Here is a 27,932-nt window from a genome sequence, read left to right on the forward strand (position 1 = left end):
AGGGAGTGGGGCGAAGGGAGAAAGAAAACCCCCAAAACTGTTGACCTTAGTCAAGATGGGTGCCTTTGGCCTCGCTCTATCAGAATGCGCATGCCCTCTCTTGTGTCCCCGCCCTTCTCCGTTGCCCTGGCGTGTGCGTCAGAGCGTGGGCGGGGGGAAACACCGCGGGAGGAATAAATTTCTCTGTGATTGGTTGGTGCAGGATTTCAAACCTGGCCTAGCGGCGCGGTGCTGTTCTGCCCTTGGGTGAGACGCGGAGGGAAGTAGAAGGCCGCCCGGGTGGGGCCAGGCGGACCCGAAAAGGTGGGTGTCGGGGGTTGCGAGGAGAGGTGTTTGTGGCGCTGGGTCTTTGGGGGGAGGGAGGCGTCCCCGGTGGTGAGCTGTGGCCCTCACGGGGTCGGGGTAGGGGGAGGCCGGCACCTACAGCTCCTCCTCCGCGGCCCTCCTCCGGCCGGGGGCGCGGGCGGCCTGAGCGGGCTTTACTTAGGGAGTGGGGGGGTTCTTTAGTGGCGCCATGTTTTGTGGAAAGCCGGGGGCGTCTTTTTGAGATGGTGACTTCAACAGGGCAGAAGCTACCCCAAAGACAGAAAGTAGGTGGGGTAGCAAGACTTTTTCGACGGTTCTTTTCGGAGGAACAAAACTTTTTCAATGGGAAAAGCCCTGGTGTTCTAGAGGCCGAGGCGGCTTGGAGTGGAGCCCCACTTTCTAGTGGGCTGTGTGAGTCTCGGGAAATGATGACATTTGCCTTTCTCATTAAAATCTCAGCCTTAGAAACAGCAAGGCCTTACTTTATCCTTTCACATAGATCCCTGTTCATATCTAGATCCTATAGACTCATCTACAGAGGGAGTCTATAGGAGGGAGTGTATAGGATTGTGGGTTGGGTGGGAAGATAAGCTTTTTTTTTTTAAAGAAACGTCATCGTACTCTTTAATGTGGTGGGTGAGCTTTCGAGTTATTGAAAATGTTTAGGGAAGACGCCTTTCCTATAGGTTAATCATTCAACAGGCATTCAGTGCAAAATTAAGTACAAGACAGTCTTACTTGGCTTTAAATGAGCTTGCAACTTATTTGTGCTAATAGAACTTAGAAAGATAACTGTGGTGAATATAGTAGGCCTTTACACTGTTGAGAATACGTTAGTCCGGCCCTTTTAGAAAATATTTTGCACCATTTATCAAGAGTCATAAGAGATTTTTTTTTACCATCTAACTTGGTACTCCAAGCCTTGGAAGTGCGTTTTTAAGGAACATGGCCACTTGAAGAAAAACACTGTCCGTAGTGATGTTCAGCTTATTCGTTCATTGAATATTTTATCATCATTTGCCAAATGTCAGTCATTGTTCTAGGCACCAGAAACTCATCAGTGAGCAAAAATCTCTGCCTTCTTGGACGTTAAACTAGTGGGGAGACAAACAATAAACCAAATAAGTCAGTTAATATGTAAATATGTTAGATGTAGATAAATTTTTTTGAGCAAAGTAAAGCAGGAGTTTGGGGGGAAAGATGCAATTTGAAAGGGTGGTTAACAATGGGACGATGTTTTTTTTAATTGAAGTGTAGTTGATTGACAGTGTTGTGTTAGTTTCTGGTTACAGCAAAGTGAATCATGTTCTTTTTCATATTTTTTTCCATTATGGATTTTCTCCATTATGGATAATTACAGGTCCTGCTATACAGTACTCTTGCCTGGAAAATCCCATGGACGGAGGGGCCTGGTGGGCTGCAGTCCATGGGGTCGCTAGGAGTGGGACACTACTGAGCGACTTCACTTTGACTTTTCACTTTCATGCATTGGAGAAGGAAATGGCAACCCACTCCAGTGTTCTGGCCTGGAGAATCCCAGGGACGGGGGAGCCTGGTGGGCTGCCGTCTATGGGGTCTCACAGAGTTGGACACGACTGAAGCAACTTAGCAGCAGCAGCAGCAGCAGCAGCTATACAGTAGGACTTTGTATGTTTGTCTATTTTATGTGTAGTTGTTTGTATCTGCTAATCCCAAACTCCTAATTTATCCCACCCTCTTAGTGCAGGAGACCCAGGTTCAGTCCCTGGGTTGGGAAGATCTCCTGGAGAAGGGAATGGCAACCCACTCCAGTATTCTTGCCTGGAAAATCCCATGGATGGAGGAACCTGGTAGGCTACAGTCTATGGGGTCGCAAAGAGTCGGACACGACTGACTGACTTCACTTTCCTTTCACTTTCTTTCGTTTTTGGTTGCCATAAGTTGGTTTTCCATTTCTGTTTCATAAATAAGTTCATTTGTGCTGTATTTTAGATTTTACATATAAGCAATGTCATATGGTATTTGTCTTTTTCTGATTTCCTTCACTTAGTATGATAATCTCTAGGTCCATCCATGTTGCTGCAGATGGCATTATTTCATTCAGGGCTGAGTAGTATTCTACTGTGTGTGTGTGTGTATATACATATGTGTGTGTGTATATACATATGTGTGTGTGTATATATTACGTGTAGTATATATATGTGTATATATATTATACACACACACACCCGTACATGCCCCTTCTTTATCCATGCATCTGTTGATGGGCATTTAGGTCGTGTCCATGTCATAGCTATTGTAAATAGTGCTGCTGTGAACATTGGGGTGCATATATTTTTCAAACCATAGTTTTTTTCTGGATATATGCCCAGGAGTGGGATTACCAAATCATATGGCAAGTCTGTTTTTAGTTTTTCAGGACCTTCCGTACTGTTTTTTCCGTAGTGGCTGCTCCAGTTTATAATCCTGCCAACAGCGCAGGAAGGTTCCCTTTTCTCCATACCCTCTAGCATTTGTTATTTGCAGACTTTTTAATGATGGCCATTCTGACTTGTGTGAGGTGGTACCTCATTGTGATTTTGATATGCATTTCTCTAATAATTAGTGATGTTGAACATCTTTTCATGTGCTTTTGGGCGGCCTGTATGAGTAAATGACATTTGAATAAATACCTGAAGAAAGTGAGGGAGTGACCATATGAAAAATTCTAAGTAGAGGTAAACAGAATTACCCAAATGTTCAAGGAAGAGAACAGTTAAATAAATGTTCATCAACTTCTTGCAACTTAATGGAAACATGGTAGAAAAAAGTAAGACAATATATAAATCTATGATTGCAGTTCTATGAAATATGAGTGCATAATGGGCAAAGATTACTTAGGGAGGTGCATTGAGTTCAGGGTGGTGAGGTTTTAGTTTCACCATTAAAAAATGTTACTTTTTTTCTGAACAGAGAAAATTAACAGTATGAGGCAGCGTTTTATATCTGCCAGATGAGTGTTTTAGATAATAAAGAGGTTGTTTTATACTAAAATGATTACGGAACGCTTTCCATAAGTTGATAATACTTACATTAGACCCTGAAGAATGGAACACTTTGGAATGGAAAGAATTCACAGAAGAAAAAGAATAAAAGGAGAACTTAGTATAATGAACTGGTAATGATTTTATGAAAAATAGTAATTTGTCTCGTTCTGCTTTTTTTTTTGTGGGGGGGTTGCATATTGCACGGGCTTGTGGGATCCTAGTTCCCCCACCAGGATAGCTGGGCCCTCCGCAGTGAAAGTGCAGAGCCCTAACTGCTGGACTGCCAGGGAATTCCCTCTTATTCCGTATTTTAATCTTCATTCATGTTGGACTGAAGATGTTCTGTTTACTCTTTCTGCAGTTGACTTGCTCATGAGAACATTTGTTTTCAAGATATTCCTTCTGCCTGCCAGTTGAATAGAGGCTTTGATATGGTGAAGCAAAAGCTGGACATTTGGGAAAAAGAATTGTTCTGAAATAACTTTCATATGAAAGCATTTTGTAGTATTGAGACAGTCTTAGGGGATGTTTTTCCTTGGCAGCAGAGAACTGGTATTGTTAATTTCTTGGGACTCTTCAGATTTAGTAACGTTTGTGAGAATGTTTTTCATCAAAACTCTTTCCTGAAAAACTCATTGCTTTGTCTTACAATATTTAACACTCTTGATGCATCTAAAACCTGATGTATAGGTCTCTTAATAATGTTATTTGTAGGGGGAGGAAGAAGAGGATAGAGACTTTTCCCAGGATACCCTGCAGTAAGATCTGCAATAGTCTGTTATTCTGAAGGATGATGTCTGTTCTCTTGGCTGGGTGATTGAAATTAAATTGGGGACTCAAAGCAATCACATCAAGCTGAGACTCTTTCCTGGTGATGCCAAATTGCTCCCTTAAGGATACTCACAGATTGGGAATCTGTAACATAGTGACTTCTCCACCTCTGGGGCTTCTCATCAATAACAGCTGAGATTCTCTAGCACCTTTTTGTTTAAAGTGCTCCACAAACTGATTTCCTTGCTACACACAAGGATCATTTCAGCTTTCCCAGAAGACAGCCGCCTCTGTAGTGAAAAAGTGACAGCTGTTTTACAGCTGCGCAGCAATGTACTACAATATGACTTTGTTTGTGTTTCCGTTCACATTAGTGTATCTCCTAGCTATGAGCTAAATAATAAAGGGGGAGAAATAAACAAGTATTCATGAGGGTGAAGATGTGACCCAGCAGGAAAATTAACACGATTTTTAGTTGATACTGAATAGAATGAGTAAATTTTAACTTGTCAAGATATCAGGGTTAGTACTGATACAGAAAGATATTTTTGTCATCTATAAATAATTCCTTAGAGTCACTTCTATAGAACATAAATAAAAATACATAGTTCCCCAGCATACAAAGTGAAGAGGATTATATTTTCTGGTGCTGTTTGGATTGCCCAAAGTAATTCTGTCTTAGAGGAAAAACTAGCTCTTCTCAGATGCTATGAGGCTCATGTAGAAGAGCTTGTTTAAGAGCCTAGACCATGTCAAATTTTACTGTCTCCTCCGTTTTTGATTTGAAGTCCAGCTGTGGCTTGCTAATCACTATTCTAGGATGTAACTAACAACAATCACACAAAAACAAAACCAAAAAATTCATACCCACTCTAATACCCTATAGTCTTATTGTGAGGTTTGCTTTATACAGTATAAAACTTTTATCTCCATTAATTTGTAGAATTCTTTGAGGCAAATATGGCAAGTATTTTTGTTCCCATTTATAGATGTGTTTCAGAATTTTAAGTGACTTATCCACGGTTATACAACAGGTAAATAAAAGAACTAAAAGTTTATCCTAGGGCTTCTGTCACCTTTATTTAACTGTTTTCTTTGTTTCCATGTATATTAAACATGTTCAGGTAGAATGGAAATGCTTTTGACAATTAAATCATGTGGGGAATGTGTCTGTATTCATTCATGAGTTTGTTCTCTGGCTTCAATTTATCAAGTGTTTTTTTTTCTTTTTTTTTTTTAAATACTGAGCCTTTGCAATTTAGTTCCAAATGTAAGGTTTCTCCTTTCAAATTTAGAGTCTAGCTGGGACATAGCTGGTGAAGTTAAAATAGAGTACAAGATGAATGTGCCACGTGAGCAAAGCAGTTGAGGAAAGATTGGGACCAGAGAGGTCAGTTGAAGTGAATGTTAATGACCTGCATGTGTTGAGGGGCTGGCTGTAACATGCATAAGAGAAGAATCCACAAAGTTCGGTGACTATATTTGTAAGAAAGGGAGTAACTTAAGGTGACTCTGAGGTTTGAAACTGAGTGACTGGGAGAATGATAAAAATAAGAAAATCAAAGTTTGATGTCAGGAGGAGGAGGACCAGGGTAGGTCAGTGGGTAGAGTAGTTGATAATATATATGAGGGAAGGATGTTTTCAAAATCAAGCTCGGCATCCAAGTCATCCCGAATTGAGAGCTATAGGATTGAGTCGGCGGAGGGAGAGCTGAGGGCCAGAGAGAGAAATGGGGGGGCTGTCTGTAGCTATGCAATGACTCAAATGGGGTAGTTGGATACATTCAAACAGCTGTCTCCTAGGTACTAGGCATCCTGTTAGGAGAACAATGTAGATTGGGGTAGTTGTGTGAGATCACAGTTACTACGGTGAGATGTCCCCAAGTAGGTACTCTGTGTCTTTAGTCTTTTCAGGAATCAAGTTGTGTTTTCAAGAAAGTACCTCCACACAGTGCTCACTCTAGGGAGTGGTGTACACAAGAAAATAGTGAAACAAGAATAGAGGAACTTGAGAAAATAAAGAATTTCTCTTAAAGGGGACAGAGAATCAGATTGTTGTCATTTAAGTCGTAAAAGTCCTCTGATTTTTTTTTTAATAACCAGTTTTCGGTATTCTAGTTGCACTGTCGAATTTTCCTTTTCTGCTTGTGTGCTCAGTCGTGTCTGACTCTTTGCAACCCCATGGACTGTAGCCCGCCAGGCTCCTCTGTCCATGGGATTTCCCAGGCTAGAATACTGGTGGGGATTGCTATTTCCTCCTCCAGGGGAATCTTCCCAACCCAGGGATTGAATCTTTTCTGCATTCCTAGTGAAGTAGAAGTTTTTCTGTGTACTGAGCTCACTGTTGTACAATGTCAGATTATACAGATGAGGGAAGAGACGATAGACATGAATAATAACCCCATATTAAAACTGACCACCGACTTTGATTTTTATTGGGAGCCAAAGGAATTCATCATTTGAATAGGCTACTGAACGCCCTATCCCTGTTTTCTGTCCTGTAGCACAGAGATGTATTTGCCTTTTTTTGGTCATATTGTTAAAACCCATGGGCATCTCTGTGACTTCTGCATCTTTTCCTACCAGTTTTAATACTAGTCTTGTAGTTTTGTTTCTAGTTTAGAGAAAGAGCTTTGTAATAAATTTGTCGGTCTGGTTGCTTAGCAGCTTGCTGTGATTATTATGTAGCTTGGAACAGATACATTGCCGTTTGAAAATCTTGGTTTCCGGCCCTGATTCAGGTATATATTGCATCCAAGCTTGGAATTGAAAGCTTTTTTGCTATTAGAGCAATCATCATACAAGTACAAATGAGTAATTCTGTAGCATTTAATAGAAAATCTTAATGTTTATATATTCCTTTTTCCTTTGGTTTTCCCTCCCCTTTCTTGCCCTTATAGCTTATAGTACAATGTTACAAACACTGTAAAGTCACTAATCCTTCATAAAAGAGTTCTTAAAATTTTATTTAGATGCATGAAAGAGGACCTGGACTAGAACATTCAAGGGATGATTAGGAGAACATAAGAAGAATCCTTTAATGGTGTTTCGGAGGACGTTCAGTTTTCAAATGAAATTTGATTTTTTAATTTCATTTCCTTGATAATTTTCATAACATTGCACTGATGTCTTTCTTTCTCAACTGTTAAGATCTTATTTCCTCAAAGTGTTCCCAGTTAAAGTCTATTTGGAACAGAACTGCCTGTAAGGACACCATTTTTAATGTAATATCAGCAAGTCTTTAGGGGGGAAATATGAAGCTTGAAATTCACTATTACAGAACACAGTAGCAAATGATTTTTCCTTTGCCCTTCTAGCTGTGAAGGTGGTGTATTGTCTCCTTGATGCCAGAATGTGGTACAACATAATCCTTTGCCTATACTTAGTACAAATTTATTAGACATAGTCCCTGCATGCAGTCCAGCAGAGAGCCCTGCATTACAGAAATAATTCTTGTGCTGCTGAGCTGGCGATTTCCCCACTTAATCGCTCGTGTGACGTCATCTGTGCCGTTGGTAGGAAATGTGCTGACCATGTCCTGCATTTTAAAAGGCAGTTGCCACATGGGTACTAGCTAAAAATGAAATTAAAAATAAACCTTTCAAGTTACATTGAAAGTCTTCAAAGTACAGCAGGATTAAAGTGGCAAAAATGTTATATTAATCATTAGGCTCGACTAAGTAGTTGATCACCTAGTAATAAACTAACATACTTGTCCCTAATTGCTTTCTTCTCAGCTCCAAAGTGATTGTAGAGTGGAGGAAAAGAAGTAGGCAGCAAGGGGTGTTACATTCAGGGGACTGAAATGCTTTTGTAATTTTCAAATGAGTCTTAAACATTCTAACTTTGTTTTTATAATAAGGATTACACAAAACATCAGTTGTTGACTTGAGATTCTCATAGTGGTAGCTTACACATGGATGAGTCCAGATGTTAGTCACTGATCACTGTGCTGGATTGCTACTGAATCTTTTGTCTGGGGGAGATGGCAGGACCCCTAATGTATATTTGATTTCTTGGCAGGAAGATGGATACTACGATGCTGAATATGCGGAATCTGTTTGAGCAGCTTGTACGCCGGGTGGAGATTCTCAGTGAAGGAAATGAACTCCGTAAGTCATTCTGAGATGGCCTGTGAGGAGAGAAAAAACAGATTTCAGATTTGGGCTTTCTACATAGCCTAAGTGTGTTCCAACCCTAAAATTGTTTTTCATTTTGAGTTACCTAAAAAAAAAACAATAGTCAGTTATTTGTGGTCAAAGCTTCATGGACACGGATTCTAAATGGTCACTTTTTTTTTTCCTGTAGTTATTTTTAAATGGGTTTTACCCAGATTTTTTCATTATTAAGGTTCTCTTTTCACTAAATAGTTGGCATTAGTTGCCGATTTCATTTTTGTATAACAAACTGGGCAAAATCTATTGAATTTCTAAGGATGTTGCTTTTTTCATTAGAGGAATAGTCGTGTACATTTTTTATCTGGGGTTTTCCCTGTGTCCTATAAAACATTTTCAATTAGAAAGGACAAAAATGACATAATTTCTTTTTGAAGGAAGGACAATCCATCTGCTTTCACCTACTTCATATATTTGATGCTTAGTAATAAAGGTTTGAGGTTGGGTGGAGAGCTAGGGAGGCAAAGGAGGTGGTGATGGAATCGTCTTCTGGGAAGTAGATTAGTGACAAAGAAAGGTGGAGCCGATAGCTCTGACTTACGTGATCTAAGGGAATTACTCTTTACTGGCTTTTCTTTGTGTTACCATCCTCTCCTATTTCAGATTTTCATGAATATCTAATTCAGTGGGTGTTGCTGCTAAGTCAGTCTCATTGGTATAAAAGTAATGCAAGAACTAAGTCTTAAAAATCTTCATAGTACTTACTATAGTGTGTTGCTTGTGCCATTCAGTGCTTTCTTTAATTTGATTCATGCTTTTAATAGCTTTCATTTAGTTACAGCCCTTTCAAAACAATATTCTTTTTTCTCTAATAACTGTTGCATGACCTTGTCATCTGGTACCAACTCAGTAACCATGATGGCATACTAATTAGGCTTTTCTTTGAGGTCACATCATCTCAGAAGACAGATTGTTTTGGAGTCCAGTGGGGAAGAGATCTTAAAATTCAGGTTCACTCAGCCCATATTCAGTGAGAACCTATCACAACTTCTAGCACATGTAGAGGGAAAGGGATGACTAAATGACTTCATGGAAAAAACTAGGGTTTGACTTGAGCCTTCAATTGGATATAGGGTAGGATCCCAACAGACAGAGGTAAAAGAGGTCATTGAGTGTTAAGGGAGACTTCTGAGTGGAGGCAAAAGGGTGTTGGATGTGAGGTAAATAAGGGTAAGTGGGGAATGACTTAATCAGAGCCGTGCTTTTGGAAAGTTACCCTGCCAGAGGTGGTGGCTGCATTAGAGGTGGAGGCTGAGAGGCTGATTAGGTGTTTGCCCTAGCTCAGGAAAGAGGCATTAGGGAGCCCTAACTGGAGCGATGATTGTGAGCGTGGAAATGGGCAGAAGAGGCTGTGATACTAAGATCTCTAGGAGGAAGCAGCTGATGGCATGTGGGGGCAGAGGGAGGAATTTGAGGTTTGGAGTCTTAGTAACTAGTGCTGGCTTTTAACTGTTATTTCTGTCTGTGAGATAGGAATTTTGCCACAAGGATTTGGAGATAAATGAGATACTAGGTTGTGAAAATACCTATGGAAAAAATATGCCGTAAAAATACAAGATATTTATTCTTACAGGAACCTTTATTTTATAAGTAAATTTCTGTCTTTCCTTAATTTCTGTTACAAAGTAGAGGTACATTTTGTACCCGCTCTGAATCCCTAACTTGGTATGTTGCCCTTTGAGGAACTAAAATGACTTAATGTCTTCTGGACTCTAGAATCTCCTTTTCTGCAACCACTCTAGTCTGTTATCTTCTTAGAGCCTAGGAATTCTTCCCATGCCTAATTGTCCCCTGACTCCTTACTCTTGCTTTTCATCATATAACTTCATTCCTTTCTTTTTTTTTGTACAGTAATATCTTAGTCATGTATGCAAATGCTCTGGTTTTGGTCTAATATAAACAAGCATTTAATCATTTGTATTAAAATAGGAATGCCTTCCTTTAAATGAACTGATACTTTATTTGGTTTCAGTTCTGTTGTCCGATTCAGTTAGATCTGTAACATATGCCATTTAACAATGAATGGGAATTAAACCCCAAATAAGACTTTTCAAGGAGTATCCTAAAGAACAAGCTAACCAGCAAATTAGGTCAAGTGAAAATCTTTTCATTCTTAAATTGTTTTTCAATTCAGGAAATAGTTGAGTGTGTAGGCAGCACTATATTTAGAAACATTGACCACAGTGTAGAACTAGAAAGCTTTTAGACTATGGAAAGTGTGTTTCCTGTTCTTTATTTTTGAAAAAGGGAAGTATTACATACATTGAAAAATATGCAAACAATAAGTTCTTTGCTTGGTGAATCGTGAGAGTAAAATGTGACTAAGAACCAGCTCTTGTTTTTAAACTTTCTCTTTGTGAATCTATAATTTTGAAATATTTAAAGTTGCAAAAGGATATATTGTTTTCTTTTTCAGTTAAGGAGAAAAAAGCCCCTTAGTAATGTGTTCTAAACTGTTAACTAAACCAGTATATCATTTACAACTATTTCAATTGTAATAATATATTTTACTTTTTGAGATCCTTGATATTTGTATTATCTAAGATAACTAGGTCATAATATCCTGCTTTGCTAGAATCTGTTGTTTACTAAAAACTTGTTTCCTTGTGTGTCAGAATCAGTTTCTCTAGATTGAATTGTTATCCTAATTTGTAAGTTTGAAATTTGGTCAAATAATTAAAATTGCTTTAAAAAAGCATTATATTATTTCTATGCTCTTACGTTAAATTCAAATAGGAAAGGCTCCCTTATTACCAGAGAATCTGCTAGCTTTGTGTGAATTTGGCCTAGTTTCCACTGTAAACTGGGTTAATTTGACCAGCAGCAGATGTACACCTTGGAAGGTTCCTCCATGATGCTGGTGGAATGATGGCTTAGAGATACATTGAGGTTAACTAGAACAGTAAGGCATTGTAGAATTGTCTTTGCAGTAGTCTTTGCAGGTGATAAGAATGGATGCCACCAGAGTTGTTATGCTTTGAGGTGCTGCCTTGGAAGCGATGCTTCCTTTGCAGACATTTGAAGAGAGTCCACATTCCTCTTATCAGTGAGTCGTCCAAAGCTAGTATGATCTTCTCGTCCTGTGTCTTTCCAGCTGGAATGTTTACATACCCTTCAGGGCTGTGTTAAACAGCAGAAGCAAATTGGCTCTTTACTTTCAAATCAATATTTGTATAATTATACAGCTGAATGCGATTGCAGGCCTAGACATCTGTAATATTAATCTACATCTACTGGAGCATATTACAGCAGTTACATTTGAATTTGCTGTTTAACGCCTCTTTGGTGCAGCAACATGTGACTCTAAAGGAGGGTGTTTTTGTTTTATGGCCTAACTGTCCTGGTGCATGACAGCTGCCCCAAAGGTATCCTCCTTTGATTGCCTTCTGTTCAGGAGCTTTCACTGTTAGTGTTACATCTGGAGCCAGGTGACTAATGAGTTACTTATTTCATAGCAGATGCCACTGGCTAAGCCAAAAGTAAGTGGCCTATTGGAATAGGAGTTGCTCCCCACAAAACTCTTGACCAGAGTGATGAACATATATCAAGGATCTGCTCCTGGTTATTTTCAGCTGGATTTGCTCATAATTCAGCTAGTCCCTTAATTATGCATTTGGAGTAAAACTAACTGGAGGACTCATTTATTACAGCATTTATACTCTGTTTGGTGCTTGAATTATTAAAGTTTCCCCCTTTTCTTAGAATTTATCCAGTTGGCAAAGGACTTTGAAGATTTTCGTAAAAAGTGGCAGAGAACAGACCACGAGTTGGGCAAATACAAGGATCTTTTGATGAAAGCAGAGACTGAGCGTAGTGCTCTGGATGTTAAACTGAAACATGCACGCAATCAGGTGGATGTAGAGATCAAACGGAGACAGCGAGCTGAGGCTGACTGTGAAAAGCTGGTGTGTATTGTTTTTCTGCTAGCACTGTGACAGTGGGGGTGCCCTGTTTCTTCTTCATTAAAGAATTAGAAGCAGTTTGTCCATGATTGGAGCTGAAATTGCAACCAGAAATCCTATTTTTCATAGGTTGAAATTTAAATTTTTTAAATGTTTTCTCCTTTAGATCTTAAACATTTACTTAATATACAGATTTCAAATGAGAATTTAAAGAATTAGGGGGAAAGGCAGGGAGATCCTAGCATATTTGATCTATTTCTTATTGTTGATTATAAGTGCTACCTAGAACATCCTCATGTAAGATAGTAACAGCTAGTACTTTGTCATTGATATAAGCAGGACAATTCTTAAGTCTTTATTGCGGCTCTTAATTTAGGATAAAGGGCTCGCTATGTTCAACCAATATGAACACTGGGACGTAGGGCACTGTCATTTTGATGTACCAGAGTGGGTCATGGTACAAAGGAAGCCCTTACTAGGAGGGACTAATCCATCTTGGTATACTGTTAGATGCCTCAGTAAGCTCAAATCGTCTGGTTCCAGTGCATCACAGCTTTGTATCCATTTTAATGCATTTTGCTCCACCATTTAGAAAGGTGGGTGGCTGCTTTGATCTGTAGAAGCCAATAATTGTCCTGATAAGATGACACTAAAGTGTTTTTGCTCTGTGAAATCTATTTTGGGACTCTGATTTTGCAGTCCTCTCTTTTCTTGAATTAGCGGTTTGATCCAAAAGTCTTGTAGCAGAAACCTCACTATTCTAGATAGAGTTCATTTTACCAGTCAGAAATCAGAGACGCAGTCTGGGCTTGATGTGAATTAATATGCTATTGGTGTAGCAGCCTTCCTGAAGGCTCATTTGCATAATGCTGTATTTTAATGTCTTCTGGTTTGCCTGTCCCATAAATTTAAGGTGAAGCTTTCTCCCCTGGTTAGTTAGGATGTTTTACTCTGCTTTGGTCTGTAGGAAAGACAGATTCAGCTGATTCGAGAGATGCTCATGTGTGACACATCTGGCAGCATTCAACTAAGTGAAGAGCAAAAATCAGCTCTGGCTTTTCTCAACAGAGGCCAACCAGCCAGTGGCAATGCTGGGAACAAAAGGTGGGGGAACTGCATCTGTTATCTGATCACAAGGAACACAGCTCTAATAAGTTCTTATTATCTAAATTCTTAAATATACTGCTTTTGGAATGTGTGCTAAATAAAACAAAAAGACTTTGGAGGAAGGGTGGGTGGGAAATAAAGGTGCAGGGGCTTCCGGTTTTATTTTTTTATCTTAGGTTTTTTCATTAAGGGTAAACTTTGACGTTGGTGCACAATTGCACCAACATCAATAATCCTGCACATTGCTAAGAAACCTAGAGGTGGAAGTGGCAGTTCAGCAATACTTCCAGTGTTTACTCTCTAGAGAGCTCTCGTAGTTCTGGTTTAGAAAGACCCTCTGAGAGCCAAGCCCAGACAATAATTTTGGTTCTACTGCATCACAATTTAGAATAGTCTCAACCAGGCTTTGAATTAACACCCCCAATACGATACGTAGGGAATGGTCAGCACTCTGAGCTATTTATTTTGTTGTCTGGTTGTTTTATGGGGAATCTTTATAACTAAGAAGATGTACAGGCTTAATTTCTTAAAAAGCTAATGCTGGGTAATTCTCTCTCTTGTAGAAAACAACCACAGTTGGGATCAAACTGAACTTCACTCTTCTGCCTGTGACTTTTTAGCAGCCTGTAGTATAGACTCAGCAGGAAATAGCACCTATACCCCTGACTAACTTTAAACTGCAGTTATGAGACCTTTGCTGAAATAGCAACTGCGCTGCATGTGTGCTCGTGTGTGCACACACACACAAACACACATACATACACAGTCTCCCTGGAAAACCATAAAAAGCAGCTCAACACAGCTAGGGTTTGAGCTTGTAGTTATCTCCACAGGGAAGATGCTGCTGTGAAATTGCTGATGTTACCTGACTAGTGTGACTTTTTCTGGTGTTGGTGGATTTTACTTTGCACAGTCTTGTTTCTAACTACTGTTTCACTCATCTAGACTGTCAACCATTGATGAATCTGGTTCCATTTTATCCGATATCAGCTTTGACAAGACCGATGAATCCCTGGTAATGAACACTTGATTTCTGAGAATTATCTCTTTTTCTTAACCCTGCTCCATCAGGAATCTCTCTTCTGTCCTCTCTTCTGAAATTCCCTCATTACTATTTTATTAGTTGATATGTTATAGATACTGACTAGCTTTTAAAAATATAAATACACACAAGCTTGTAAGAGATTGGCATATATTTAGCCTTTGGAAGTGAGAATATAGAATTTAGGATTTGGCATGAGGTTAAATTTATTTAACGAATCTGTGAGCTGCCTGTACTAATTGATTATTACATCTTGACTTTTTAAAACCCCAGCTAGGGGGAAAAAAAAAATTATCAAGACTCTATCCAGCCAGGCTTTATTTGCTGCTCTTGGTGAGAGTAGACGTGTGCCTTATTTCTAAATTAAATTGGTTCTTAAGGAAAACTTAGTCATACTTCACAATTAGAAGGAAACCAATGCCTTGGAACTTTAGCCCAAAGGCTGATGAAAATTTCCAGGCACTAGATAATACCTTGATGAGCAGTGGTTCACCTGTCTGAGCTCTTTGTTACCCTGCTGTTGTGGGGCAGCACCCTTCTTGTAATGTATGGTGATGTTTCTGCATAAAAGGTCATACCCTGATAGTCAGTCTTTGTTCCAGAGACTTGCAACTTATTGGTTTGTGTAGCTTTCCTATTTGACTGGTGGAAAGCTAGCAAACTAAACAATAAATCAGGAGGTTATTGGTAGTTGGTCATTTGATGATAGCAAAAGAAATGACAACTACTTGTTACTAGGCTGAGAGTTTTCTGTCCAAATTCAGAGTTTGACTAGGGCAGTAATTGCTCTTTTGTAGATATTAATATTAGGTATCACCTTTTGGGAATAAGGAATGACACAGTTTGGGATTTGTAATAAAACTAGAATATATTTCTAGCTGCTTTTAGAGCTAGACCTATGGTGTAATATCTCTTGTAACTGAGGCTGAATCAGACAACCAGTACCTAAATTACTTGACCATAAGTTGGAAAGGATAAATTTATTTAGCTAAGCTATAATATATACAACTGTTTAGGGGTTTTGTGTTTTCAGAGACTATCAGGGTCAGGAGGTCATAGGTAGCTACTAAAGATGAATGCAAAAATAGAGTGAGTGAGTGAAGTGAAACTAGACCACAGTGAAAGACAAATGAATACTTTTTTAGGGCCCAAGGAGGAGGGATGATTGAGAGATGTGAATCCTAAACTAGAACTTTTAAAGTGGCTACATTGTACAGAACATCAGATTAGATGGTAGCAGTCCCTAATGAGCAAGGATCACATCTGAACCATTAGTATAGTGCCCACCATTCTGTGAGTTCTAAAACTAATTACAAAAATAATCAGAAACAAAGGACCAGGTACTGAAGATAATCACGACAGAAGTTGATTCTTTAACCTTTTCTTGCCTCTGTGGTATTGATTCCTGATTCTATTATAATAGCTTCAATTTTGGAAAGAAGGCATGTTCACTTACCACAGCCCTATGGCTATAACATTTGAGAATTGTGAGTTAGATACTCAGACTCAGGAGGTTTTTAAAATTTTCTGTAAATGTATTTGCATAGGGTTTAGGGGAGGCCTAACCAAAGAAGGATATTAATACAGTACAATTGTCAACAGGATTGGGATTCTTCTTTGGTAAAGACTTTTAAACTGAAGAAGAGAGAAAAGAGGGTATGTATGGTTTTGTTTACTTTTGGGTTTGTGTGTCTGTTTTTACTTAGTAGCAATAAAAGAGTTTTCTCAGAAATGTTGCCTTTGTGCTACATTCCTGACATGTTGCTCTAGCTGATGTTAAACACATATTACAAGTGAATCCATGTTGGGGGCGGGGGCAGTATTGATCGTCCCTGAGGTAGTAAACTCAAGACAGAATCCTGTCCTGTCTGTTTCACTATTCTGAGCTGATTTAAGTTCATTCATGGAGAGGGAAAGGATCTATTTAAGTTTGTTTTGAGATGTCATATGAATTTTTATGCAGAACTTTTGTGCTCTAAGTTTCAGATGAAATATGTGTGTAATGGGATATACAGAGATCTATCTGTGCTTGTTTAGGGTCCTTAATATGTTTCTAGGACTTCATGTCCTTAGATAGGATTACACTCTACTTTTTCTGGTGCTGCCATCTAAATTTTTCCAAAGCTTGGTTGTTCTTCTAGGGCACTGAAGGCCTTTTTGTGGAAATAGGCTGTGAGAGAGTGCACATTGTTTGTTATTTCCTGCAGCGCTGGTACCTAGGACTTGCATCCAAGTTGTCTAATTGAATAATTTTATTTTTTGTGCTTCAGATCTCCTATCTGGCACTAAAGTTCTTGGGTTTTGCCCCATTTCTAGCGCTCAAATAGCCGACAGTTCGTGGATGGTCCCCCTGGACCTGTAAAGAAAACGCGTTCCATTGGCTCCACCGCAGACCAGGTAAGAATAACTAGGCTGAGAGAATTGTGGTCTTGAACATAGCGAAGTGTAGTGGCCCCAACCATAAAAATCCCAAGTCAACATTGCAGTGTTATTTTGAAAGAGATGTTTGGTGAAAGTTTTTCTCTGTACTAGGATTCTTGTTATCCACAAGAATAGAACAGTAAACAACGTCAGCTTCGTGTTTGTTCTCAGTTGCTTGCGTGTATACCTACCCCTGTGACCTGTATTTTATTTGAGAGTATTAGATTTCAACTTCAAGAGTATTTGGGGCTGGGGGCTTAAGTCCTTACTAAGACTCAGAAATTTTTTAACTCCACCAAACCACCCATAGTAGAAGGGAAATTAGATTTATCCTTCCCTCATTACTGCCTTTGTTTCAGGGAAATGAATCCATAGTTGCTAAAACTACAGTGACTGTCCCCAATGATGGCGGGCCCATCGAGGCTGTGTCCACTATTGAGACCGTGCCATACTGGACCCGGAGCCGAAGGAAAACAGGTCCGCTGGGTTTGTGGCTGAATTGCCTGTGTGAAAACAACTGGTAAAATCCAGGGAGAACTGGTTTCTTGGAACCCTCATGAGGCAGGGGCTGGATGTTTTAGGTTTACTTTACTGCTACTCACTGAGGGACAGAGCTCTGTTTTTGTCATGCCCTGCTTTGGCTTGCTAGCCTGACCTACACCACTGGTGTGTAACTTGTCTCTCTGGAGACAGTGTTTTGCATAGTTCACTTCTGTGTGTTGTTATAGATTCCTGAGTGTCTAATAGTTATATTGTATATTTGGCTGTGTCGGATCTTTGTTGCGGCACTCAGGATCTTTGCTGTGGGGTGTAGGTTTATTTGGTTGTGGCTCACAGGCTATTGGAGAAGGCAATGGCACCCCACTCCAGTACTCTTGCCTGGAAAATCCCATGGGCGGAGGAGCCTGGTAGGCTGCAGTCCATGGGGTCGCTAAGAGGAGAAAACCACTGACTGATTTCACCTTCACTTTTCACTTTCATGCATTGGAGGAGGAAATGGCAACCCACTCCAGTGTTCTTGCCTGGAGAATCCCAGGGACGGGGGAGCCTGGTGGCTGCTGTCTATGGGGTCGCACAGAGTCGGACACGACTGAAGCGACTTAGCAGCAGCAGCAGCACAGGCTATTTAGTTCCCCTGCAGCTAACATGGAAGACATGTTTCCTTTCCATGTCCCCTGGCACTGGAAGGCAGATTCTTAATCTCTGGACCGCCAAGGAAGTCCCTACTAGTTATATTAGAATTGGGGTTAAAATTCAGAAGGGAGAATTACCTGGCGGTCCAGTGGTTAGGACTTCACACTCTCACTGTCAAGGATCCTGGGATCCGTCCCTGGTTGAGGAACTAAGATCTCACAAGCCACAGGGTGCGGCAAAAAAAATTCAGAACGAAATATCTAAGACACAAAGCGTGGAGTTGTCTGTTTTCTAGGTACTTTACAGCCGTGGAACAGTGACTCCACATTGAGCAGCAGGCAGCCAGAGCCAAAAACCGAAACAGACGGCTCCAGCACTCCGCAAAGCAATGGGGGGATGCGCCTGCACGACTTCGTCTCTAAGACGGTAAAACTGGGGTTGCTGCTGCTTTGGGACACATCTAATTTTTTAATGGTGGGCATAATATTTGCTAATCACAAATTTACATATTTAGTATTGTAAAGTTAAATGTCAAATTTCCTTCCTCCTTCTCATCCCACTCTCCAGGGTTCTAGAGGGTGTGTATCTTTCCATTCTGTGAGTGATAGTAAAAGAAAGCAACTTTTCAGAAGCAGTTTTTGCTTTATTGTGATATGTATTTACAGTTCATGTTTGAATATGGCACATGTCCCATTTGATTTCTGGTAAAAATCCAAGCAAACTGACAGGGGCACAGAGGCATTAACTGACTTGTTTGAGCCACAGGACAGTAAGTAGCGAAGTTTAACATAGAGGTTTTCTGACTCCTTGCCAACAAATTCTTTCCACTAGTGTATGGTGATCCCTTCCAACTCAGTGCACTTATGCAAATTACTTAGCCTCTTTTTGCTTGTTTCCTTATCTTAAAAAAACCTATAGGATTATTGTGAGAATACACAAGTAAAAACTAAGTGTAAAGGGATGAGAAAGCTGTTTGGCACATGCTGAGTGCTTAATAAATGTTGATTGATGATAAATGTTCTAATTCATACCATTCCGTTTCATCCTCAGGTTATTAAACCCGAATCTTGTGTACCATGTGGAAAGCGAATAAAATTTGGCAAGCCGTCTCTGAAATGCCGAGACTGTCGTGTGGTCTCTCATCCAGAATGTCGGGACCGCTGTCCGCTTCCCTGTATTCCTACCCTGATAGGGACACCTGTCAAGATTGGAGATGTATGACCTGTGGGAGCCCTCCCTGTGTTATGACTTTGTTAGCTTTTAAAAACTTCTGTGTTCAGACGCTTCAATCTGTCCAACCCCTTGTGACCCCATGGACCGTAGTCTGCCAGGCTCCTCTGTCCATGGGGATTCTCCAGGAAAGAAGACTGGAGTGGGTTGCTAGGGGATCTTCCCAACCTAGTGATAGACCCTGCATGGTAGGTGGATTCTTTACCTCTGAGCCACCAGAGAAGCCCTTTAAAAGCTTATGGTCATTTTTTTCAAAAATTATTGATGCCATGTACATTTCCTCCCTCAAATAGTGAGTAGAAATTATAAAATATTAACTTGAAGAATCCTGTTTGGGTTTGTCTGTCTGATTAGTAGCCTTTCTAAACCAAATTCTTCTTCCTTTTCTTCCCCTCCCTTCCCCTTCCTCTTTCCCTCCCTTTCCTTTTTTTCTTCCTTTTTCCTTCTCCCTTCCCTCCTTTGGCTTCCTTTTCTTCTCTTCCTTCCCATCCCATCTACTTTTGTAAAATTTCAAACATATACAAAAGTAGAGAGATGAGTATAACTAACCCTGGTTCTTATCATTCAACTTTCATGATCCCTGACTTATGTCGAGTCTTGATTTGTTAATACCCCCATCTCCTCCTCCTGACCCTATTCAGTGAATTATTTTGAAGCAAATCCCAGCCATGATATAATTTCATCTTTGAATATTCTTTCTCTTATGTTAGAGATATTCCATACTAGGCTATTAAGATTAGATTCATTTCTAAAATTTGATTCAATTCATTAAGAAATTATTATTAGAAGCAACATTAGCAAGAATCAAAACAAAATGATTGAGCTGCTATTCAGCCTCCAGCAAATCAAATATTACTTTTCTTTAATCTTTTTTTTTTCTTTTAATGCATGATTCCCATTTAATCTTTATTTTTTTTTCTGGTTGTGCTGGGTTTTTGTTGCTACTCGAGGGCTTTCTCTAGTTGACAGTGAGTGGGCCTACTCTCTGTTGTGGTACACGGGCTTCTTTTGTTGTGGAGCACAGACTTCAGGCCCGTTAGTCTCAGTAGTTGTGGTACATGGGCCTAGTTGCTCTGTGGCATGTGGAATCTTCCCAGACCAGGGATCAAACCCATGTCCGCTGCATTGGAGGTGGATTCTTACCCACTGTACTACTAGGGAAGTCCTTTAATCTTAGAGTTTTTATCCATGCTTGTAATTTTTTTACAGATTTTCTGTAATATAGAGCCACGGAGTTCTCTCCTACAGATCAGTGTGTGTCATAGTCAACTGAGTTGTATTAAATAACTTTTCTTACTAAGAGTAATTACAGGATAGAACAGATTTTTTAGAATAATAAATTAGTTTATATTACACTCCATACCTGTAATCTCATTATTGCTTTCTTTCTGATGCCCTTGACTGTAAGAGGAGCAGGGGTGGAGTTGTAGCTAGTGATCTTATTACTTGTTCATGCGAGAGTGTGGTGTATGTGACCATAAATCAGTCCTGGTGTAGAGGTAGGAAAAATAATTGAGCGGCTCTAGTCTTATTTATGCTTTGGGAAGAAGAATTTTAAAGTAGGCATGATGTCCCAGCCTCTGTATTAGTCTGGGGATGGCTCTTCCCACTGGTCTTCATCTACTAGTCTAAGTGGTATAAATAATAACTCTGAACTCGCCTTTTTCAGGGAATGCTGGCAGATTATGTGTCCCAGACTTCTCCAATGATCCCGTCAATTGTTGTCCACTGTGTAAATGAGATTGAGCAAAGAGGGCTGACCGAGGTAAGAGTCCACCCTTGGAGAGGGTGAATTTGTTATTTGCATCAGTAGTTAAGAGGTTTTTAACTGAAAGTGTCATCTTGATAACAGACAGGCCTGTATCGGATCTCAGGCTGTGACCGGACAGTGAAAGAGCTAAAAGAGAAATTCCTCAGAGTGAAAACTGTACCTCTCCTCAGCAAAGTGGATGACATCCATGCTATCTGTAGCCTCCTGAAAGACTTCCTTCGAAACCTCAAAGAACCGCTTCTGACCTTTCGGCTAAACAAGACGTTTATGGATGCAGCAGGTGGGGCAGATTTTAATGCTTAAATATGAGTCCCGCGGGGGCAGGAGTTTTGACTCTTCTGTTTCCTGCTTTGTCCCTTGCCGGGTACAGTGCCTGAATACAGTGCTCAGATACTGTGATGGATGAATAACTCTTCCATGTTCCCTGTGCTCTTCCTGTCTGAAACGTATAGGGTCCTAACAGGGTTTTTTTTGTCGTACTTTCTGTTGCTTTTTTTGGTCAAGTTTTAGGTTGTCCTTTTGAACCTGGAGCAACCTTGATTTTTTTACCTCACGCCTTATATTTAATCCATTGGCGCATCTTATCAGCAGAAGCCTTGTAAATATATCTTAAATTTAAAATGTGTCATTCCTATTGCTGTCTCTGGAGTGCTGTAAGACCCTACTGGTTTTCCTATTTCTACTCTTGCCCTCTACAGTATAACCTTCACATAGTAGCTAGAGTGGTCCTTTCAGAATTTAAATTGGACGATATCCCTTCTTTCCTCAGTATCTCCCAGAAGCCTCTCATAAGTCTCAGAATAAAATCCACAGTCCTTAACAGGCCCCAAAGACCCACATGATTTTGCCCTGGTTATGTCTCCAATATCATTTCCATCAACATGCCTTCCTTCCTTCCTTCTTTTCCGGTTACACTGAAATTCTTATAATTCCTAGACTATAACCGAGCTTACTCCCAACTCGATTAGAGGCCATCATACTTGTTGTCTCAACCTGGAGTGACATTTGCAGGATTTGCTCCTTTGTTTCTTTCAGGTTTCTTGTTGGATAGCTTGTCCACAGAAACACCTGACCAGCTGGTCAGAAAGAACAGCTCCCATTACTTTCTAGTTTTCTTGCCTGCCTTATTATTATATGTATCACTGCCTGATAGGTATTTGCTTTCTGATTGACTCCTCCAGTAGCATGGGGCAAGGGCTTTTGTTTAGTTCTGCTTGATGCTGCGCACTTAAAACAGTGCCTGGCACCTGGTAGGCTCTTAACATGTTTTGTGAACAAGTACCTTCTTTATAGTTGTAAACTGCAGTTATACATCTGCCTTCCTGGAAACACGAGTTTCCAGCTGCTCTCCCGAACTGCAAGAGTTGTTTTTTTTTAAAGTTCTGATTTCTAATATTGAGCTGTTGGCCAGTAGCCTACTTGTTAATGAAACTAGAGACTGATGCAGTCATGAACCTAATCAGAAGTTTCAGAAGCTTACTGTATAGATGAGACTTTGTGGTCGATAGCTTGGAAACCTCTTGTCAAGGGAAAGAAGTCTAGGCCTCTTGGTGCTTTCTTTTCATTTACAGAAATCACAGATGATGACAACAGCATAGCGGCCATGTACCAGGCTGTGGGTGAGCTGCCCCAGGCCAACAGAGACACACTGGCTTTCCTCATGATTCACTTGCAGAGGTGAGTAGAGCGGAGATTTGTCTCTGTGAGTCTGGGAATTTGCCACATGGAAGAGAATGGGGGTTGGATGTTAGGGAAGAATGTGAAGGGTGAAGTATTTTCCTGTAGATCTTATATTTTGGTCTACTTTTAAGCAGAAGGACAAGTCTTCTAATGTAATGCTCTTTTACATAGAGTGGCTCAGAGCCCAAACACTAAAATGGATGTTGCCAATCTGGCCAAAGTTTTTGGCCCTACAATAGTTGGCCATGCTGTATCCAATCCAGATCCAGTGACATTGTTACAGGACATCAAGCATCAGCCCAAGGTAAGCAGGCATGTTATGTTACATGAACTCATACAACAAAACAGGACAAATTGGTGAAGGTAAGCCCTGAGCGTTGATAGTTCGCTAACATGTTAGGTGGCTTTTAGGTGGTAGAACGCCTGCTGTCACTACCCCTGGAATACTGGAGCCAGTTCATGATGGTAGAGCAAGAAAACATCGACCCCATGCATGTCATTGAAAACGCAAATGCCTTCTCGACACCACAGACCCCAGATGTCAAAGGTAAGGCCTAAGGCGTGCTTCTTAAAGGGCCTGACTCCCTCTCTGGTTTTTGGCTGGATGCCCTCTCCTTCCCTTTGCTAGAGCCATTTGAAATACATATTCTTTAGTAAAATTAAAAGATTTTTGAGAATTCTAACATTAAAGAAAAAGCTATACAGTTCTACCATCCTAACTTTTTTTTTACTTTTCCATGTTCTTCTTTCTTTATCCATATGGATATTTTTTTATAAATATAGATATAATAATTTAGATATAATTGGTTATTTCATTTAGCATTTTGTGAGAACTTTCTCTGTTACTGTATGATCTTATCATTTTTATGGTTGTAAACTATAATTTACTTAAATATGCTATGTTTGGTACTGATTTTATTTTTCAGTTTTTCATAACTACGTATACTGATGGCATTAACATATGTATATGCCTTTTTATTTTTCCTAATGGTAAATTCCTTGGAGTGGGAATTACTGAATTGAAATAAAGGTTTTAAACATTTCTGTTTCTTGGTATGCTTTACCAATTTGATTTCTTAAAGGCTTTTGCCAATTTGTATTGCCACCAAAAGTGTATGAGACTGGTTTCATTCCAACTTCATTGGCATCGGAGACCTGTTCTTTTATTATTGCAAGTTGCTTTTTAAGGAAGTATATTGTTTTTTCTAGTACAGGAAAAATCAAATAGATGCTAGATTTGTGAAGTTTGGAGTTTGAGAATGGCTTAAGTCAGAAAATGAATGTTAGCTACTCATTGAGCATTGCCTGCATAGTTCAAAAAATATACTTGTGTGTTATAAAATGATGACAAAACTGACCCCCGGGACTTTGCTAGGTCTCTAAACTTAGCTCTTAAGTGTCTCACAGGTTTTGTAGCTTAATAATAGTTGCCTTATGAGAATGCTTTCTTCCCCACCCCGCCTCCTTTAAAAATATGTCTTACCTTTGATTGAAGTGAGTTTACTGGGGCCTGTGACCACTCCTGAGCATCAGCTCCTCAAGACTCCTTCATCCAGTTCCCTGTCGCAGAGAGTCCGCTCCACCCTCACCAGGAACACTCCCAGGTATGTAGAATTGGTTGGCTCAGGAAATAGGAAATGGTCACTTCCTTGGACATCCTTCCCATCATGCTGAAGCTTATTGAAAGAAAAATTGAATTAGATCTTAGCTAGCAGCTCGATGTTAAAAGCTGTAAGGATACCCTTTTTGAAAGGGTCTAAAGGTCTTTAGCAGAGAAGGCAATGCAACCCACTCCAGTACTCTTGCCTGGAAAATCCCGTGGACGGAGGAGCCTGGTGGGCTGCAGTCCATGGGGTCTCGAAGAGTCGGAAATGACTGAGCAACTTCACTTTCACGCATTAGAGAAGGAAATGGCAACCCACTCCAGTGTTCTTCCCTGGAGCATCCCAGGGACAGGGGAGCCTGGTGGGCTGCCGTCTATGGGGTTGCACAGATTTAGACACGACTGAAGCGATTTAGCAGCAGCAGCAGCAGTAGCAAAGGTCTTTAGTATTTACCCTCCCTCATCTCAGGTGATAAAGAGCGGCTTACAGAGTAGTTGCTGAGGGTTTCCTACTTTAGTTGATTGTCAAGTAATGTTATAGTTGTTTATTTATCATTTTTTATAGAGTACTTTTCCAGTTCATTTTCTTTTTCTTTAGATTTGGGAGCAAAAGCAAGTCTGCCACCAACCTAGGACGACAAGGCAACTTTTTTGCTTCTCCAATGCTCAAGTGAAGTCGTGTCTCCTGTTACTTGACAGCATTTACTGACTGTGGGGAAGAGTGCACCTGTACTCTCTACTCTGCAGCCTCATTACTACTTTTAGCATTCTCCAGGCTTTTAATCAAGTTTAATTGTGCATGGGGGTTTTATGAAAACTATATATATCTCTTTCTCCTTCTCCTCAAGTAATGTAATATCAACACCTTGTGCTGTCTTTGGGAGCTCTTAGATGGGAGATCTTTACAGGGGTATGAAATTCATTGTGATTCTTTTGCAGGCTAGGAGGGACATCCCTTTGGCTTAAAGCCAAATTCCCTCATGTAATGACATTTCTCTGATGTAATTTCCATGAGACTAGTGGTAGAAGCCCCTGCCTCTTTGGTAAGACTGACTTGTCTTGGGGTGGGAAATAGCGGGGGCAGGGTAAAGAAAGGTTTGGGCAGAGAATTTAGGATGGCTCCTTCGTGAGAACTTGGAAATTCCCCTTCCCCTGTTAGGAGCTGAGCTGTAACAGTGGAGCCTTCATAGAAGTGGGATATGGGGAGGACTAAACTAGTAATGGGAGTGTGCTTGGCTTTAATTTGGTTTGATTAGGTTTAATAGTGTTAAGTGGCACAACCTTGTAAAAGTTATACTACAATTTATATTTATTTCTAATGGGCTTCTGTTGGGACATTGGGTTTGGTTGGGGTCAGAGCCAGTTTATTCTTAAGTTGAATTCATTCTGATGCTTAACACCCCCCCGCCCCCTTGTCCATTGGAGCTCTACTTCTAAAGGTCAGTGTACCGTCTGTTTAACACCCAACTAACAAGAGTAGGCTGTAAGGGAAGATTGTCAATATTTTGAGTGGCAAGAAAAGCCACAGTCATTTTGTCTTTGCACTTTGGATGCTGAAATCTTCCTATGGAGCATAGCTGCATCTAGATAAATATGAGCTTTTCCTTCTATTAGAATTATTTACAAAGCCTATCAAAATGCTTCCTTCTATAGAATGTTTCTGACCCATAGTTTCAGAACATATAGAATGTTCTGACCCTGTAAAACATACATTTGGAAAAAAGTAAATAGTTTTTTCAAAATGAATGTGAGATTGATTTTCTTGTCTGGAAGATAACCTTCAATGCCTTTTTAAAGAAAATATATTTCCCCAAAATATATTTCCCCAAAAGTGTCCTGAGTCTTATCATTCATTTCTCCGCTCCCCCCTCACCACCTCCAGCTTCACCACCACCAGGAGTTGGTTTCTTTGTTTCAGTCTCTTTCATTGTCCAAAGTGAAGTCCTGGATTTGTCCTGACTCTTAACCCCTTATTTGAAGAAACTACTTTAAACAAAAACCAAACTTTCTAAACAAGTCTTTAAGGACGAGAATGGTGCAGGAAAAAGAAAGAAAGAAAAACACAAACGACTGCTGACTGCCTGGAATACCCATCACTGCTGGAAGTGCCTCTGGAGTGAGCTGGGATGATTAACGGAGGGCACCTGCACTTGGAACTCTGAAGCTGGTGAACAGAATGTATCTGAGATTGAACGTAAACAGTTGCAGGCTTAATATGTAACCGTGGAGAGAGGAGGCAACCTACTGGCTTTTTTCCCAGGAGGTGGTAGCTCTTGCGGCAGGGCCCATCTGCCTCAGCAAATTGACAGAGGATGGGTCCCCTCTCCCCTTTCCCTCTTTACACACACACACACACACACACGTGTGTGCCTTTAGGATTTTTTTTTTTTTAAACTTTGTCCTGGATGCTGTCTTTCTTATTTCTCTGCAACCTTAGTGTTGGCCTGTCTCCATATTTGCTGTTCTGTAGTATCTCCCCAAGGTACATTTTAAGTCACTAATGTGGAGGAAGCAAATGGATTGTATAATGTGAGTGAAGGCAAAAGAAGACCCTGTGCAGGAACTGATGGCCCATTAACGAAAAAGGAAATGGTCCTGTGTGTCAAATGTTGGCAGCCAGTTGCTTGGTTTCTAGGCTAGGCCAAGAGACCTTAGCCATGAAAATAATTCTGATATTAGCAGAGGGAAATATGCATCAACCTTCAACTTCTTTAACAGTACTTCATGTGGAACAGCTTGACTTTCGAGGGCTTTCTTAATTAAATTGTACTCCCTTGATGTGAGATCTGTGGCAGGGGCTTGGGAGTGGGTGTCACCCTACCTCCTGCTCCTAATCCTAACCCTTTCTGATGCTGCCTCTTACTCTGTCTTTAATGCAGAGCTTTATTATCCCACTTGCTAATAGCCAGAATATTTACATCTTTAAATCCATTCATCTCCATCCATCTGTGTAAGGCTCCTGAGTTTGATGTTGATTTAACTGGGCAAGCATTACATGGTTTGATTTAGGAGCAACAGTTGGTGTTTATTACTGGATATTTAATGGTTTTTTTTCTTCCTTGAGAAGGTGAGTTCTTTGCTTGCAGAAATAAGAGGGCAAGAAGGCATCTTGAGTTTCCATCAGAAGACTGTAGGGTTCTCAATTGAGTTAACTGTGGGGGGAAAAAGTCATTTTGGGCTATGAACTGACCCTGTGGCACTGAAAGGGATCTTGAGTTCCTAAATTCATGCTTCAGTTACCGAGCGGCACAAAGTGACAAGGAGCACTGTGCGAGTGCTGAGAGCAGAGATCCCAGGCTTGGTATTTTTGTTTGGTTATAGTAGGGCCTCTCTGCCCACCTCAGCCTTTGGACAGGGAGACAGACACACGTGCATGCACATCCAGTATGTGGTTTCCTATTGGAAAGTGTTTGGGCGACCCAAGGCTGTGCCTGGGATACTGAGCAGTCTGCTTAATCATGTGTCACCTTTTCTTAGATTCTCAGCAGGAGCAGGGAAAGAGCTGCTGTGGCATCCAGACCTGAGAAGCAAGGGTGGCAGGTGCTGAGTTCAAGTTGGCGTAGCTCACACAGTAGGTTCTTGATCTGTGTGCTTTAACGATAATCTCGGTCGTGACTCAAGCTTGAGCCACTGGTGCGAAAAGCTTTTAAGCCTGCAGAGTCAGGGCATGTTAGTCATTGTGCTGTTAGTATAAACAGGGTTTGGAGAGTGGCCACTTCACCTAAGAATTTAGTAATTAAAAAAAATAAAATCTGCTTCCTGTAGCTGGTATATTTTGTAAATAA

At 40.4% G+C, this 27,932-nt stretch overlaps 1 protein-coding gene across 6 annotated transcripts; it reads left to right on the plus strand.

The window, feature by feature from the left end:
• The first annotated feature begins 244 nt into the window (after nt 1-244).
• RACGAP1 (Rac GTPase activating protein 1) lies at nt 245-25,981 on the plus strand. Of its 6 annotated transcripts, none has more exons than XM_059886894.1 (18): nt 245-717; nt 1,667-1,953; nt 8,106-8,194; nt 11,960-12,162; nt 13,127-13,263; nt 14,212-14,281; nt 15,911-15,964; nt 16,625-16,705; nt 17,089-17,206; nt 18,159-18,289; nt 18,914-19,078; nt 20,763-20,858; nt 20,946-21,144; nt 22,436-22,541; nt 22,716-22,848; nt 22,956-23,091; nt 24,040-24,148; nt 24,746-25,981. In XM_059886894.1, exons 3-18 carry the CDS (start codon nt 8,110-8,112, stop codon nt 24,819-24,821), a joined length of 1,899 nt encoding a protein of 632 aa, XP_059742877.1. In that variant the 5' UTR covers nt 245-717; nt 1,667-1,953; nt 8,106-8,109; the 3' UTR covers nt 24,822-25,981. The 6 variants fall into 6 exon arrangements, with proteins under 6 accessions (XP_059742877.1, XP_059742876.1, XP_024848212.1 ...); XM_059886893.1 differs by having other exon boundaries at nt 245-303; XM_024992444.2 differs by lacking the exon at nt 1,667-1,953.
• The last annotated feature ends 1,951 nt before the right edge of the window (nt 25,982-27,932 follow it).

The sequence above is a fragment of the Bos taurus genome, chromosome 5, assembly GCF_002263795.3.
Source record: "Bos taurus isolate L1 Dominette 01449 registration number 42190680 breed Hereford chromosome 5, ARS-UCD2.0, whole genome shotgun sequence".
NCBI classification, from domain to species: domain Eukaryota; kingdom Metazoa; phylum Chordata; class Mammalia; order Artiodactyla; family Bovidae; genus Bos; species Bos taurus.

Excerpts from the sequence above, each read along its gene's own strand:
- RACGAP1 (XM_059886894.1), top strand. The coding sequence starts at position 8,110 with ATGGATACTACGATGCTGAATATGCGGAATCTGTTTGAGCAGCTTGTA. Across the intron at positions 13,264-14,211 it reads GGCAATGCTGGGAACAAAAG|ACTGTCAACCATTGATGAAT; the intron begins GTGGGGGAACTG and ends TCACTCATCTAG. Across the intron at positions 14,282-15,910 it reads ACAAGACCGATGAATCCCTG|GATTGGGATTCTTCTTTGGT; the intron begins GTAATGAACACT and ends AATTGTCAACAG.